The sequence below is a fragment of the Natrix helvetica genome (assembly GCF_964273705.1).
Source record: "Natrix helvetica genome assembly, chromosome: 1".
NCBI lineage: Eukaryota > Metazoa > Chordata > Lepidosauria > Squamata > Natricidae > Natrix > Natrix helvetica.
This window is the reverse complement of record NC_138548.1, coordinates 220,523,573-220,538,965: the sequence shown is the minus strand read 5'-3', so window position 1 is coordinate 220,538,965 and position 15,393 is coordinate 220,523,573. Positions and strand designations below refer to the sequence as shown.

The following is a 15,393-nucleotide window of genomic DNA, read 5'->3' as shown; positions in this document are numbered from 1 at the left end:
CTCTTCCATTCCTCTCCCGTCGCGGAAGCCAAGCCGCTCGCCATCCTCCTCCTCCCGGGCCGCAGATAACCCATCGCCCCTCCTGTGTTTCCCACCCCCAGCAAGATGGGCACCTTCGGGACAGAGGGGAGGGGGAGGAAAGAGGCGGGGGTGGGTGGCGATGATGATGATGGCATTGCCAAATTGGGGAGGAGGAGGACCGCGGACCCGAAGAGAGGCGAGATCTCCCCCCACCCGCCCGTAGTAGATGATGATGGGGATTTCTTTTGACCCCACCCCAATTACCGGGAGGGTCCTTTAAAACCGCGGCTGCTGCTGCTTCTGCTGCTTCCAAAGTCCCCTTTGCTGCTCCGTCCCGCTTTCCTCTGCAAAAATAAATCATATAGAATAGAAGATGAGATAGAATAGCAGATCCTCCCTCCTTTTTTTTTTCTTTTTGCAACGATGCCTGGTGGTTTTGCAAATTGCAATGCCAGACTGGTGACATTAGAGACTGACCTTTTAGCACCGGCTGGTTCCACCTGCTGCCCTATTGTCCTCTGGATGCGAACCCTTCCTTTCCATGGAAACTTTCCTTCCCGTTGACACTTCGGCTTCTTAGAAGCAACCCATAATTTGACTTAAGGGATTTCTTTCCCAAATTACAATAAGCGTGGCCTTTGGCCTGCAAGAGGCTGCAGGTCGCGTCTTTCTCTTTTGGAAATGAATGGATGGGGCTGAGCTTGTTCTTATTTTTTTTTTCCAGGAGAAATTCTTTTAATCCTCCCTTAATCGCCTTCGGATATTCAGCCTTTCGCTTTTGTTTTATTTCTTTAAATGGATCCTTGTTCGCAAAAGGTGGCCGTGCTTTGCTCGCAGTTTTACATCTGGGCCTCATTCTTGCAAGAGAATTCTTGGTCAGGAAGACAATTGCTTTTGTTCTTTTGTGCTTTTTTTTTGCATGTTCAGTTATTTGCTCCTTTCGTGGTGTTTTCTTTGCAATCTCTAGTCAGGTGAAAGGAGCTGAAACACTAGTATTAGAATCTGTGGAATTCATTGCAAAAGCAGCACAGAACCTTGGGGTTCTCAGGTTTTTACTTTCAAAGAGAAGGAGAGTGGCTGAATCACTAGGCAACGCTTTTTTGGAGTGACAGCTGTGTGTCCTGACAGTTCACCATTTTCCTGGAAAATCATATCTCTTTGCCCATTTCCTTTCCCATTTGTATCCTAAACTGATATTACTAAAATTTAGTAACATGCAAGTCCAACAATTGGAAGCTAATGTTTTTGCTAAGCAAATTCCATTTACTCATTTTCCCTGTCAATATACACACATTCCCGTAAGCTGAGTGACTTTCATGCATATCCATATTTTACTTATGAAGGAAAGTTGCAGATCCTTGATTTTGGTTAAGGATAATGCAATAGTGCACAGTTATATAACAGTGCTATATAATTGCTATAAGCAATGTTATTTTAAAAACCGATGTTTCCTTAAAATACACTTCTTGTTAACATGTAACAGTCCAGTGTATACTTGAACAGAATAAACGTATTTGAACGTGGATGAAATTCTATGTAAATATATACGGAATTAGTTTTTGGTTGTAGGTATATTCAGTACCTGCTTTCTTTCCCATCTCCCAAATTAAAATTATGTCCCTTTTCTTGGAAGAGGAAAAGAAAATTCCTCATGCATCTCATTTTCCCTAACTGACATACTTCCTTAAAAACCAGTAGGATAATAGACAAGGCCACTAAGAAGTAGACTTTTAAGCAGGAGGAGTATAAGACGCACCTTTCCCCCCTAAAAGAGGATGAAAATTGCGGTGCATCTTATACACTGAATGTAGACCCACCCACCCACCAGCCCCCCCCCCCCCCTTTGGCCTCTGCTCCCAGCAATTTACCACTTTGCAGCAAACATTTGCCAGCATTTGCAATGTCTCCATACTTTGCTAATCAGTCCTAATCCATTGGTATTCTAATGGAGAAGCTGTTCCCACTAACAAATCAGAAGAGAAAAACTTCCTTTCCTGTGACTCCCAGATTTTGCATCAGAATTCCTCAGTCCTTGGAGGATATAATTATACAATTAATTTGTAATTAAGTCTATATGAAGGATTGCAAAAGAAGAATATGTATATACTTTTATATGACACTGGGTTCTCTTTCTTCAGGTCAGGAAGAGAGATCAAAAAATTGATATATGAAAGAAATCCTCATTCATCTATTGAGAGATGAAATGAGCATTGAATAACATGTACATCAATGGCCGTAGCATCAATGCCATTGCATCAGTGGCCATTACATCAATGGCAGTAGCATCACCTGAGCCCAAAATAATGCCCTTAAAAAAGTAATGCTGTATCCCATATAATCTGATATAAAATTAGTTTCTAGTAAACTCTGGTATATACTATTCATATTGTAAAATTATGGCCAGTTTAAATTAAATAAAAAATGTAATCAATGAGGTAGTGGGTTTTTTTCATACATATTTTTGTTAAAGATACTTACGTTGATAACCAATATCCGGAGTTCTATAAAGAACTTTAAACATTGTAATGGCCCCACTAAGATTTATTAGAAAATATACTAAGTGTACTATGACTGCAAATTCCAAAAAGGAAAATTCTGGTGCTTTGTATGTAGAACTAGATCTCAAGGAGTACTGTTTCTTCCCAATTTTTAATCCTAGCAGGTGAAATGGGATCTAGTTTTAATGTTTCCCTATATTATCCCAAGTTCCCTTTTCTCTATTTCCTTTCTCTTTTAAGATAAAGAAAAAAGTTCTAATCTTATTTTAGATGAAGAGTTAACTCACTGTAAGTAATTTCAAGCCAAAATTGAAGGTGGTGGATGCTTTTTTGGTACTGCTTGGTTGTGACTTAAAAGAGAAGCTTCTAGGAAGAGTCGGGTTGGATTTACCTAAAATCTCAATTCTTTTGTTTCCCCTCCACAGTACATTCAAGCAGAACCCCCTACCAATAAATCATTATCCAACCTAGTGGTACAGCTGTTGCAGTTCCAAGAGGAGGTATTTGGGAAGCATGTCAGCAATGCACCACTCACAAAGTTGCCAGTAAGTGCCAAAGTTGTCTTAATTTTTAAGAAAACAATATTCAGTAATTTGGAAGATATTACTTAGCAGAATAGTGGTCTTTTGGATAGCCTAGTAATGTAAGACTTGAGTGATCCATTAGAATCTTCAAAATGTAAGACCTTTATATAAAAATCTTCCTGTAAATAGGAAATAAGTATGGGGATGGTGGTAGTATGCCAAACCTTTTAAACTGATTCTATAGAGGTGTTTATATAAGGAAACATCACCAGACAAAATTTTTAAAAAATAGAGTTTGAAAATAGAATTTGAAATAGAATTTGAAAAATTCTAGGGTTACATTCTGTATAATTTATGGAACAGCTCTGAGATTTTCTACGTAGCATCAAGGGGATTGCAGACACAAACCATGTATTTTAATGGTAGTTCTTTGTGGAATAGCATTGCATAGCTCCTAAGGCAGGCATAATACATGTTAATGCAGTTATAATACTATTTTTTAGAGAAAAATACACTATCTATTACTGTGTTCAGACACAGAACAGAACTGTTTTATATTTTGATCAAGGTTGACAGATTTGTGATGCTAAAAAAATTATTTTTGCTGTACTTTCAGAGTTTGTTTTGCATCTTTGCAGTTTAACTTTTAGATTGTTGTGAAAATACTATAGGAAACTAACTTTTCAAGAAGCAACATTTACAACACAGACCAGATGTTACTTTAGAATCTGAGCTGAACATTCTCTTCTTTTTTTTCCTAGCACATAGTGATTAGCAAAAAGAAAGAAAGAAAAACATTGTGCAAACTCAACTTGCAAAGTGCAAGTTTGTGCAAAGTACAATTGCTTTATTTTTTAGGCAGAATCAGAGAAGAATCAGGGCCTGGCAATTAAGAAAATAAAATTAATTCTAGACTCCTTGGTTAATGTGGTCCCTGAACATTTTCCTTTCAGTTGTGTTAATTAAGCTTTGGAAAATAAATGCTTCATTTGTTTGAAGAGCAAAAGGCAATAGAAAGGGACAGAAGGGAGGAAAAAGAATGAAAATGTTGAAAAGAGAAAGGGAAAGGAGAATGAAGGGGAACTTTTTGGAACTGATGATGTTGAATTAACTCCTTGTTTTGCTTCCTCTGCCTGTTATAGATTAAATGTTTCTTAGATTTCAAAGCTGGTGGTGCCCTATGTCACATTCTTGCAGCAGCTTATAAATTCAAGAGTGACCAAGGATGGTAAGCCTTCTATTTATTAATCTCATTATGTGTTATGAAATAATAGCAATCTGTGCTTTTATAGAAGACAGTATAATTTCAAGTAGAAATTAATGCTATATATGGGAAATTTTAACATTTTAGAAGAAGAGATTCATTGTACCTGTGTTAAGAGTGTCGCATTATCGTTTTGCAAGTTGAAGTAATTGGCATTTTGGGTTGTAATTGAAACCATGTATTTTGTCTACCTAATGGCCACTTTTAGATCTCTTCTGTTATTTTCTTTATAGTATGTCTAACCCATTCCCTTCCCTTGGTAGGGCAAGGTCAAAGTTAATACCCGTGTTTCCCCCAAAATAAGATAGGGTCTTATTTTCTTTTGATCCCTGAAAGAAGCGCTTGGCCTTATTTTGGGGGAGGTCTTATTATTTTTGAGGTGCAGGAGGCGGCGAGTGTGGTGACCTCATGGCTGCTGCTGTGTTGCAATATTTTGGGGGAGGGCTTATTTTAGCGCATGCGCTCAAAAGCCCGATCAGGCTTATTATCCGGGGAGGTCTTATTTTTGGGGAAACAGAGTAAAAGCCCAGCATGCAAAATTAAAATAATATTTTTTTAAAAGTCATCAATAAATGACACCCATTGAATTCAACAAATAAACTTAAATTGAACACACACACTGAAGTAATATTGCCCTGGTTTGTTTACAAAATGTTAGCAAGGATGGGGCTATCCATACCAGTGGGAGAAGGGTATTCCACAAAGCAACAACTGCCACAGAGGAAGCTTCTGTGCCACAGCCCTACAGACCAAGAAATAGATACCATATAGGCTTAAAACTATTTTTCTTAAGATTGATTATACACAGTATGTAGCAGAATTTTGCAAATCTGAATGAGGTTCCCATCCTTCTTTTGTCTTCACGTAAATTTGGGGCCCTGGGGTAGGCTCTCTGAGATGCCTTCATAATCTTCCCTCCTTGTTATGGCAATGATTTTCTCCTTTTACCATAGTAGTGGATCTTCCTTCTCTCTGCCAAGGCCATCTTTACTCTATGTGTGGTTTATACCCCATGAATTTCTTGAGGAAGGAAACCTATGAATTTCTTAAGACCCTGTCTTAATGACTAGATCAGACAGGCAAATCCAATTTTTTTTACAAAGTGGTGCCTGATGTATGTCAGTGCTTCACTGAAAGGGGTATAAAAGTAATGACCACCATTTTGAAGTGGAATTGGAAACCAATTGTCAATCAGTGCAGTGACTTCAGGATAAAAGTTATACTGTCCTGGCAAGGTTATTCTGTCAGGAGTCTAGCTTAATTTTGTACAATCTGTAGCTTCAAGGTCACCTTTGGGAGCAGCCTCACATAGAACATGTTACAATAGTCCAATTGAGTGATGACCAGGGAATATTACAACAGCATCTTGGTCCAAGTGAGGTTGCAATTGGTGCATTAACTGGAGTCACTAATTGCAGTTAAAGCAGGCTGCAGAGAAACTGTTTACAGCTGGTGTGAATTTTTTACTGTTTTAAAAGAGACTGCCTACATAAAACTTAATATTAATTTAAATCTGAGAACAGAAGAAATAAGCGGCGGAATTAAGCTTTGAATGGTTTTGGTCAGTGTGTTATCTTGCTCTTAAATGCTATTTTTATGGATGGAATTTATGCAAGCCTTTTAAAACGAATGGATTAAGTTTTCTTCTTCTATCTTTTTTTTATTATTATTTTTGCAATCTATGGACTAAAATTCCTTCCTCATTACTACATGTGTTTTCCTCTTTTTTCCTCTATTTTACTCAAGAATTTAATTTTTATTTTTTTAACTTGGAATATAAAAAAGAAAAGAAAAGAAGGAAACGAAGAGAATTCTAACTACAGAGGGAAAGTTAGTGCTGCTGCTCGGAGGCTGGAGGCTTGTGTATTGGGAACAAAGCACTTTCACTTTCCTTACTGAACAGTCTGGCTTGGCAATTCAAAGTCTCACAGTTTGTTTATAGAGAGTGATAAGAACCAAAGGATGAATTGTTTACACAGGTGTCCTTTTGAACGATATCTCTAACCAGAGAAAGTGGAAAGAAGATTTTACTGTGAATTTATGTTTAACCTTGTAAAAATCCTTCAAGCCAGAGCAGCAGTATTTGTCAGCTGGAAATTATGGCACAACTTCAACAGCAGAAAGAAGCTTTAAGTTTGCAAAAGATAATGTTTGAAATTCAGAAACACATTTGAGAGGACGGAGAAGAAGTTGGAAAATCTAGAGCATCTAACAGTAAAATATGATGAAGAAGTTGGAAATGTTTATCAAATGGAAAAAGTGGAGGTTAGACGCCTAAAAACCGTAGAGAAAAATGACCACAAATAAATCAAAACCGCTGATACGGTGATTGGTTTGTGTCTGGAAATGGAAAGAGTGGAATACGGAAAGAGGAATTAAATGGAGGGGGACTCTACCCCAGATGGCAATATACAGAAGAAGAAGAAAACAAAAGAATTTATGAATTTAAAGAGAGAAATGTTATTAGCAACATCATTGATAACACCACTGACAATTAAATATAAGCTGATCAAGGAAACAGAAGAAGGGCATCGAAATTACATGAGACTCAATAAGCAATGAGTTGCAAAGAGGAGTCCATGCAAATTTGATTAAGGAGATGATTAGAGGACTGATACCACAAATGGCAGAAGACATAAGTTTTTTTTCTACTGGAAAGATACAGGTTGATAGATGAAAGTGTACAATCTAAAACTAGTTAAATTTAGTGAAATTTAGTGACAATAGATATGGTTAAATAAACAACTGATAATGATAATAATGTATGCATATTATTGGTATGACAAGTAGTAGTTGGATATGATATGAATATTGAATGGTACCTATGAAAGGAAGATTAGAAATTATTTGGTTATATATAAAGGTTAATAAAAAAGAACTAAGTTGAATTTAGCTAAGTTTTGATTATTAGGGGGGGAAATGCTATGATAATGGATAGAGTTAAATGAAGGAGGGATAATGATAACAATGTATATATTTGTATGGGTACAACATAAGGAAATTAGATGTAAATTGTAAACAGTGATTTGGAAAGGAGGATTAGAAATTTTTGTTACTAAATATTATTGATGTTTAGCCAGAATAGGCCATAAGGATATAGTGTTATTGGAGGATATTAGAAATAACAAATGAAATGCCAGTATGCGGTCAGGTTTTAAATCTTGGTACATTTTATGTTGAAGGACGTTTAAACAATTATAGTCAAATGAAAATGGAGGTATGATGATGGTAATATGTATAAAAATATCTGATTTAAAATACTTGAGTTAATACGAATTTTGTGACGACAATGGAAGAGACGCATGAAAGCTTTTTGTAACCAACTGATACACTTTCTACAGTATGTAAAGAAGGAGGATTCTTTGTGTTGTGTTTGTTTTGAAAATTAAATTTTTTAAAAAACTTAATAAAAAAAGCAGGCTGCAGGAGAATATCCAAGACATAAATTGACCCCTGCAAGGGGAGTTTGACTCCATCAAGAATGACTAGAGTAGTCAGTATTATTAAATTACTCAGATATCTGTTGACAAAATTGGCTGGATTAATCTGAATTTCTTTTGCCCCATTTAGAGCCTCTGGGCACTGATTTAGTTCTTCTGAACCATCTTTGGCTTGGCCCAAGTATAACTGTATGCATAACTATATATTATTTGCATATTGATGACACTCATCCTGAACTGCCAAATGACCTGCACCAGTAGTTTCATGTAGATATTAAATAACATGGATCGAAGCACTAAGTTTTGTGGTATTCCATGCTGGAGTCCCCAGGGGTGGGAGTTCTGATTCCCCCAATCATGACCACCGATTAGAACTGAACTCCCTCTGAGGTAGGATTGGAACCAGCACAAAGTGTCCCCAACTCTCCACCCTTGCAGGTGACCCAGAAAAGTATCAGGGCCATTGAAGGTGAACAAGAGGTCTGATAGGACCAAGAGTAGTACTTCCCCATGTATGTTAGAGAGACAATCCCCTGTGACAATCCTGTGGAAGCTATGAATTAATGGGTTACACTGAAATCACCTTTAGGGCATGGAGGTTTTAGTCTTCTAAAACCAAAACCCTTGAGAACTCCTTCAATCCCAACCCCAACATGAGGTTCAGGAGATAATTGAGAGCCACAATTAAGCAGTCAATACTTCAGCAACAGCAACTTAGCTTGTGACGCAGTGCTTCCTGTCATCACAAGAGTCTCAAAAATTATAGCAACTTTCCTTCTTCCCCAGCTTTATCATCATAGCTCCTATAAAGCCTAAAATCTAGCCAGTAATAGATGCCAGGTCTATATATTTGGGCAGCACCATATCATGGATAGAAGGAATCTTATTCTTTATATCAAGAATAGGAAACCTTTCAATGATTAAGCATAGTGAAATAAATACATTAAAAATTAAAACTGATGTGAGCGATAGGTTGGGCAAAAAATGTAATGCGCGGAGGCAGCAATCAGTGGTGATGTGCTGTGGTGATCCCTGTAGTCTGGAATGGGTCTAAAACAGGGTATGCGGAGGCAGAAAACACAACGGGTGAAGGCCGAAAACAGCTGAAGGATGGGGACCAGCGGGCGGGTGGGGCTTCGGCCACATCCAGTGTATAAGACGCACCATAATTTTCACCCACTTTTAGAGGTAGAAAAAGTGTGTCATACTCTGAAAATTATGATATTTTATGATCCTGGAATTGCCTGATGCACACTTTCATTTGCTTGAGGAATAGAAAGAACAGTCTTCATGTAGAAGTCAGTCTGTTATCCAGGATGTATCAAGGTCTGTAATAGCAAATTTCCTCTGTGGCTTCAGACATCAGACTTTGTGAAATGCTTCTATCCTGCCTACTTGTAAAATAGGTTATTTACAAAATACGAATTGTGCTTTTTATTGAAAGCTGTTTTTCCCCCCAAAAAGGCGACGTTTTGATTTCCAGAATCCCTCACGGATGGACCGAAATGTGGAGATGTTCATGACTATTGAAAAATCTCTGGTACAGGTAAAGTGGCCTCCTTTTTTAAAAAAAAAACTCGGATAGTAAACTTTTTTATCTTAGCACAAAACGCTAATTTTCTTTCTCTTTTTCCTTTCTCAGAACAATTGTCTGTCCCGTCCTAACATTTATCTGCATCCAGATATTGACCCCAAATTGCAAGCCAAGTTGAAAGACATTGTCAAACGACATCAGGTGGGCAAGACATCAGAACAGCTTAGTGAGGGAATGGCAGACCCTAACCCTAACCCTTCCATTCCTCTTGTTATACATTGCAACCTTTGCCCAACTGAGCATCTTGCATATACAATGGGGTTTCAAGTCCCCAAATACCAGCCGTTTCCTGTTGTTTACAAACATGGAGGAGCATGATGTTTCCAGTTGTACTTCAAAATAAGAAATAATGCTGACTCATAGAGTGAGGTACAACTGTTTTGCTGCTGAATCTCTGAAGAGAGCCCTTGATTATTTTTTCCTTCTGCGACTGAAGCAACAATTCATCTTATAGTTGCAATTATTCAACATTGTATTGGAAAACAGTAAATAATTAGCAGCAAAACAGGATGACACCTTAGAAATGAGGTGTTGCTATATGTCAGGTACTTTCATAAACTTGCAGTCTGTTAGTTCTTACCTGGCATTTTGATACATAAGTTTGTACATAATTTTGCAGTTTAATAACAGTTCAAAACCAGCTGAACAACTTCAGAAAGGTACTGGAGCATGCCCTGTGTACTCTATTGCATCAGCATGGTTCCTCAGATGTGTCAGTGGCACAAACACTGAACATTCAAGATTGGGAAAGGTATTTAACAGTAAGGACTGTTCCCCTCCATGGAATTGTGCTTGATTAGCTGTTAACAATATAATAGTGTTAACGCTACACATGACTCATAGGCTAAATCAGAGCTGGGCAGTGTTCCATGAGCTAGGGAATGCGTAAAAGGGTTCCTGAAGGAATGAAGAGCATGAATTCTGTCATACTGGTAAATGACAAAGGGTAAAGATTTTCAATCTTTTCTAAGATTATTACCTGCTTTATTTAATGGCTTTGCTAACATGCTGGAAAGCAGGGTTGTCACATTTTGGTTGTATGAACTACTCTTCCACACCACAATCAAAAGGAGCATTGAAGGCATTGAGAAATCATTTTCAGCAGCAGGTGTCTCCTATATGGTTTAAATCTTTTATGTTTTCATGACTTTTTTTCTTTCTTTTAGGGAACCATAACTGAAGATAAGAGCAATGCCTCCCATATTGCCTTCCCTGTTCCTGGTAGCTTGGAAGAAGGTAAGATTTCACTCTGATTTGGCCAGAGCAATTACAGAGTTTTGAGTTTAAAACATCTTTTTCAGTGGTTATTGGTTGTGCATAGTTTATGAACAGTGGTTGTTTACATACAACAATGCTTCTCTTTAAACATAGTACAGAATGTAATACTACAGTAAATCCTCAATTTAACAGACTTTGAATACAATAGGCAATTTCTTTGAATAATAAAGACTTCACCTCTATTTGATGGATCAAGATTTAAATTGAGGTTTTACAGCAAATCATGCCATTTATACGAGTCATGTAATTATGCAAATGACATACATTGAGGTAAATTATGTACTTCTGGATTTAATGCATATATCCCTTGCCATAAATAATCTGTTAAATTGAGGTTTACTGTACTTTACAAAAATGTTTTCAAGGATTTTGTTTCTACTGGCTTTGTGGGTAAATAGAATAATTGCAATGAAATAAATCCCCTTTTAAAACAGCAGTGATCTTGAAACACCTGTCCATAAAGATAGGAAGCCTAAATTGTAGAAAAGGAAAGTGGAAAACTTCCATTCTTTTAAAATTCACTTTTCAGTCTTATTATATCTTTAACGTCTAAGATACATTACAATTTTTTTTCTTTCCATATCCCACAATGTACATTTCTCAGAGTATTTTGTTTTTATTGTTGTTGTTTAGTTTAGCATTGTCTCCTAATAGTTGTTAGCCATGTCTGATTTAAGGATACTGTATTTTTCCCCCTGCTGGCTTATATCTTGAATTTACTTCTAGCTTTTATTTAAATTTTTTTCTTTGGTTCCCTTATCGTTCATGTCCTCTTTTGTGTTCATATCTGTTTTCTGTAAATGCTATGATGGTTGGTGGAATTTCCCTGTGATTTTATCTTGTAAAGGGATAGTACAGTAAATCTAAACCACCAAATAATACTAGCATTTTATATAGAGTGTGCATAGGGAACAACAGCATCATTATAAATATCAGTCCTCTGTCTGGAGGGAAGATTGTGAAATGCAGTTCTTGATGCTTAAAAATAATTCCTTAATTTTTTTAAATGAGAATTAGTTGTCTTATATTATCTAAAGATTTTATCATAGAAACCTGGCAATCAATCGAGTTGACCTCTTGCCCTGTTTCTATTTAAAGTGGGCATCGGTACAAAAATTGTATTTCCAGTTAATTCAAAGAGCATTATTTCACCAAATGGTAATTCCTTGCTATTTTTTTTTTTTTTACTTATTTTAATATGCATTAGAACAGTGATGGGGAACCTTTTAGGCACAGAGTCCCCAAACCAGAAGGCACACACACACCAGAGCACCAGAAACCTGATGACCAGCTAGCCAGCGCACATGCTTGGAAACCCAACAACCGGCTGACTGAGCTGGGGCAATGGCACGCGTGCCCACAGAGAGAGCGCTCTACGTGCCACCTCTGGTTCACCATCACGGCATTAGAATATTAGACACACACATACAAACAAACACGTGGAATCTGAAGATAACTTCTATGCACGATCTGGTTCATAGGGGTATAGTTCTTCATGCTCCTTTTGAAGAATTTGCCCTGTTAACTCTTATGAGAACTTCAGAGCAACTTAATGATGCATTTGATACATGTGAAATAAAGTGTCATTTATACTTGGGTAATAATCACCCCAATTTTATTTTTATTTTTTTTAGAAGAATGGGTTCGTCCAATCATGAAGAGAGACAAACAAGTTCTTCTTCACTGGGGCTACTATCCTGACAGGTTTGTCTCCGTCCTCTATAACTACCTTAGTTTATGGAGAGGAATTCATACGGGTAGTTTTTAGCCACTACTTGTAAATGTAAACTCAATAATGAAAGACTGATTGTGGCGGAGTCTTAATTTTTCTCTTACTGTTATCGTGAAGCAGCATATGTAAATAAATATGAGACTTAACTGATGTGATTGTGGTGTGCGGTGGGGTTCTGGAATCGAATCTTTATTCACTGTGTCCTTTCTTTACAGCTATGACACTTGGATTCCAGCCAGTGAAATTGAAGCCGCTGTGGAGGATGCTCCCACACCAGAGAAACCCCGTAAGGTAATATGATAGGACGGACTTTGGGGTTGGACCATTGCAACACTGTCACCCCAGAACTTTATGATGCTTCTAAAATAAGAACTTCCTACTTTTTAATTCAGAAGTGGGAAGTAACTTCTTAGCTTTTTTCAGTTCAAGTCATCTGGGGATGCTCTTCTCTTCTCCTCACCACCAGGTTCATGCAAAGTGGATCCTAGACACAGACTCTTTTAATGAATGGATGAATGAAGAAGACTATGAGGTCAATGATGAGAAGAGCCCTGTCTCCAGGAGAAAGAAAATCTCTGCCAAGACTCTCACTGATGAGGTGTGCTTTTTTTTTTAACTAAAGCTTTTAGTCCTTTTTCTAAAGGTTATTTGGGCTGAATGTTTTAAAAAAAGGAAGGGAAAAACTCGACCAAAATATTAGTTCTCCCATCTCTGGAATGGGCAAGGGTCAGGGATTACCATGCTATAAGTATATTGAGACTTTCAGCTGGAACACAGACCAATTCTAGTAGATTGTCAAGAACAGTCAGTCTGTTCCAACTGGCTGTTGGGATTTTTACAATAAGCGAAGAATTAGATAGCTTGGTCAAACCCAGCAGAATACTTGTATTTCTAAATTAATATGTTCAGCATTTTCACAGTTAGGCCCCAGCTCTTAAGAGATTCCATTAATTTTCCTTTAGATATTTAAAAAAATGTTCAGTAATGAGCACAAGAGATTATTAATGTGGTGTAAGGAGGCAATTCAAGGCTGCTGGCAAATTGCGTTGACTTCTCTCTTTCCAGGTTAACAGTCCTGATTCAGACCGAAGGGATAAGAAGGGGGGAAATTATAAAAAGCGGAAACGTTCCCCCTCTCCTTCCCCTACTCCAGAAGCAAAGAAGAAAAATGCCAAGAAAGGGTGAGGAGAGGGAAATGTTTTTTCTTGAATATCTGGATATGAAGCAACTCTCTCCAGTTCCTACCATATTTCTTAAAATGCCTCATTTCTTAAGAAAAAATAGCTTGTCCACCTGTCCTATTCCTGAGGGCAAACATAGTTTCTTACAACAGGCTAGCTTGGATTAACCAAGAATAAAGTATCTTCTTTATTTGAAGTCCTTCCCTTGAACAGAGTAAGGTTCTACATTTAGGCAACAAAAACGGAATGCACAGGTACAGTATAGATGATACCTTGCTCAGTAGTAGTAACTGTGAAAGGGATCTTGGAGTCCTAGTGGACAACCATTTAAATATGAGCCAGCAGTGTGCAGCAGCTGCAAAAAAGCCAACACAGTTTTAGGCTGCATAAATAGAGGGATAGAATCAAGGTCACGTGAAGTGTTAATACTGCTTTATAATGCCTTGGTAAGGCCTCACTTGGAATACTGCATTCAGTTCTGGTCGACACGATGTAAAAAAGATGTGGAGACTCTAGAAAGAGTGCAGAGAAGAGCAACAAAGATGATTAGGGGACTGGAGACTAAAACATATGAAGAACAGTTGCAGGAACTGGGTATGTTTAGTTTAAGAGAAAGAAGGACTAGGGGAGACATGATAGCAGTGTTCCAATATCTCAGGGGTTGCCACAAAGAAGAGGGAGTCAAACTATTCTCCAAGGCACCTGAGGGCAGAACAAGAAGCAATGGGTGGAAACTAATCAAGGAGAGAAGCAACTTAGAACTGAGGAGAAACTTCCTGACAGTTAGAACAATTAATCAGTGGGACAGCTTGCCTCCAGAAGTTGTGAATGCCCCAACACTGGAAGTCTTTAAGAAGATGTTGGATAGCCATCTGTCTGAAATGGTATAGGGTTTCCTGCCTGGGCAGGGGGTGGACTGGAAGACCTCCAAGGTCCCTTCCAACTCTACTATTGTATTGTATTGTAACACGCCAACTTCAGGAGCAGTTTTCAGCAATATTGCCGATTCTACTCAGTGGATTCGCTTCATGAAATCATTCATAGGACATTTTCAATTCAGCTTTCCTTACTTGAAAGCTACAACAGAATCTTTTCTATTTATCAGAAATGATGATGATTTAACTATAGTTTGATGTAGTATCCAGGATTGAATAATGCTGTTTATTGTATCTCTGCCTGGTGCTTGAGGTTGACTCAGCCCTCCATCCTTCCGAGGTGGGCAAAAGGAGGACCCAGATTGTTGGGGGCAACGTGCTGACTCTGTAAAGTCTCAGTGCTATTGCTATGCTATTGCTTTCCACCTGCAGGCCTTCCACACCCTACACCAAATCCAAACGTGGTCACCGCGAGGAAGAACAAGAAGATCTCACAAAAGACATGGATGAACCTTCTCCTGTACCTAATGTTGAAGAGGTCACACTGCCCAAAACAGGTCAGAATTTAAAGCTGTTTATGAATTCCATAACCATTGGCTCTTTGTCATACTTCATATATTGGAGTTGTTGTTGTTGGGGGTGGGGTGGGGCTTCTATCAATTATAGCTCTCTTAAAAACTACCATTGTTGCATCAGTATGATGAGTAGAATATTATTTTTCTTTTAGTCCTCTGGTCTTGACAGTGAAAGATGGACAGCCTATAGTGCACATACTGTACAGTTAATTTACAACAGTGCATTTAGTGTCCCTTTGAAGTTAACGACGACACTGGAAAAAAAAAAGACCTATGATCATTTTTCACACTTACGACCATTGCAGCATCTCCATGGTCATATGATAAGATTTTTGATTCTTGGCAAAAATTTTATTCATATTTATGATGGTCGCAGTGTCCTAGGGTCACAGGATCACCTTTTGAGACCTT

The 15,393-nt window shown here is 37.8% G+C and overlaps 1 protein-coding gene across 7 annotated transcripts in view; it reads left to right on the top strand.

Moving 5' to 3' along the window:
- SMARCC2 (SWI/SNF related BAF chromatin remodeling complex subunit C2) overlaps positions 1–15,393 on the top strand; it is a 37,348-nt gene that overhangs the window by 433 nt on the left and 21,522 nt on the right. For all 7 annotated transcript variants that reach the window (XM_081938937.1, XM_081938936.1, XM_081938934.1 and 4 more), the window contains exons 2-11: positions 2,945–3,064; positions 4,186–4,271; positions 9,212–9,293; positions 9,390–9,482; positions 10,508–10,577; positions 12,254–12,323; positions 12,567–12,642; positions 12,818–12,949; positions 13,417–13,532; positions 14,840–14,964. In XM_081938937.1, the coding sequence (XP_081795063.1) occupies positions 2,945–3,064; positions 4,186–4,271; positions 9,212–9,293; positions 9,390–9,482; positions 10,508–10,577; positions 12,254–12,323; positions 12,567–12,642; positions 12,818–12,949; positions 13,417–13,532; positions 14,840–14,964 (970 nt within the window). The remainder of the gene's footprint in view (positions 1–2,944; positions 3,065–4,185; positions 4,272–9,211; positions 9,294–9,389; positions 9,483–10,507; positions 10,578–12,253; positions 12,324–12,566; positions 12,643–12,817; positions 12,950–13,416; positions 13,533–14,839; positions 14,965–15,393) is intronic.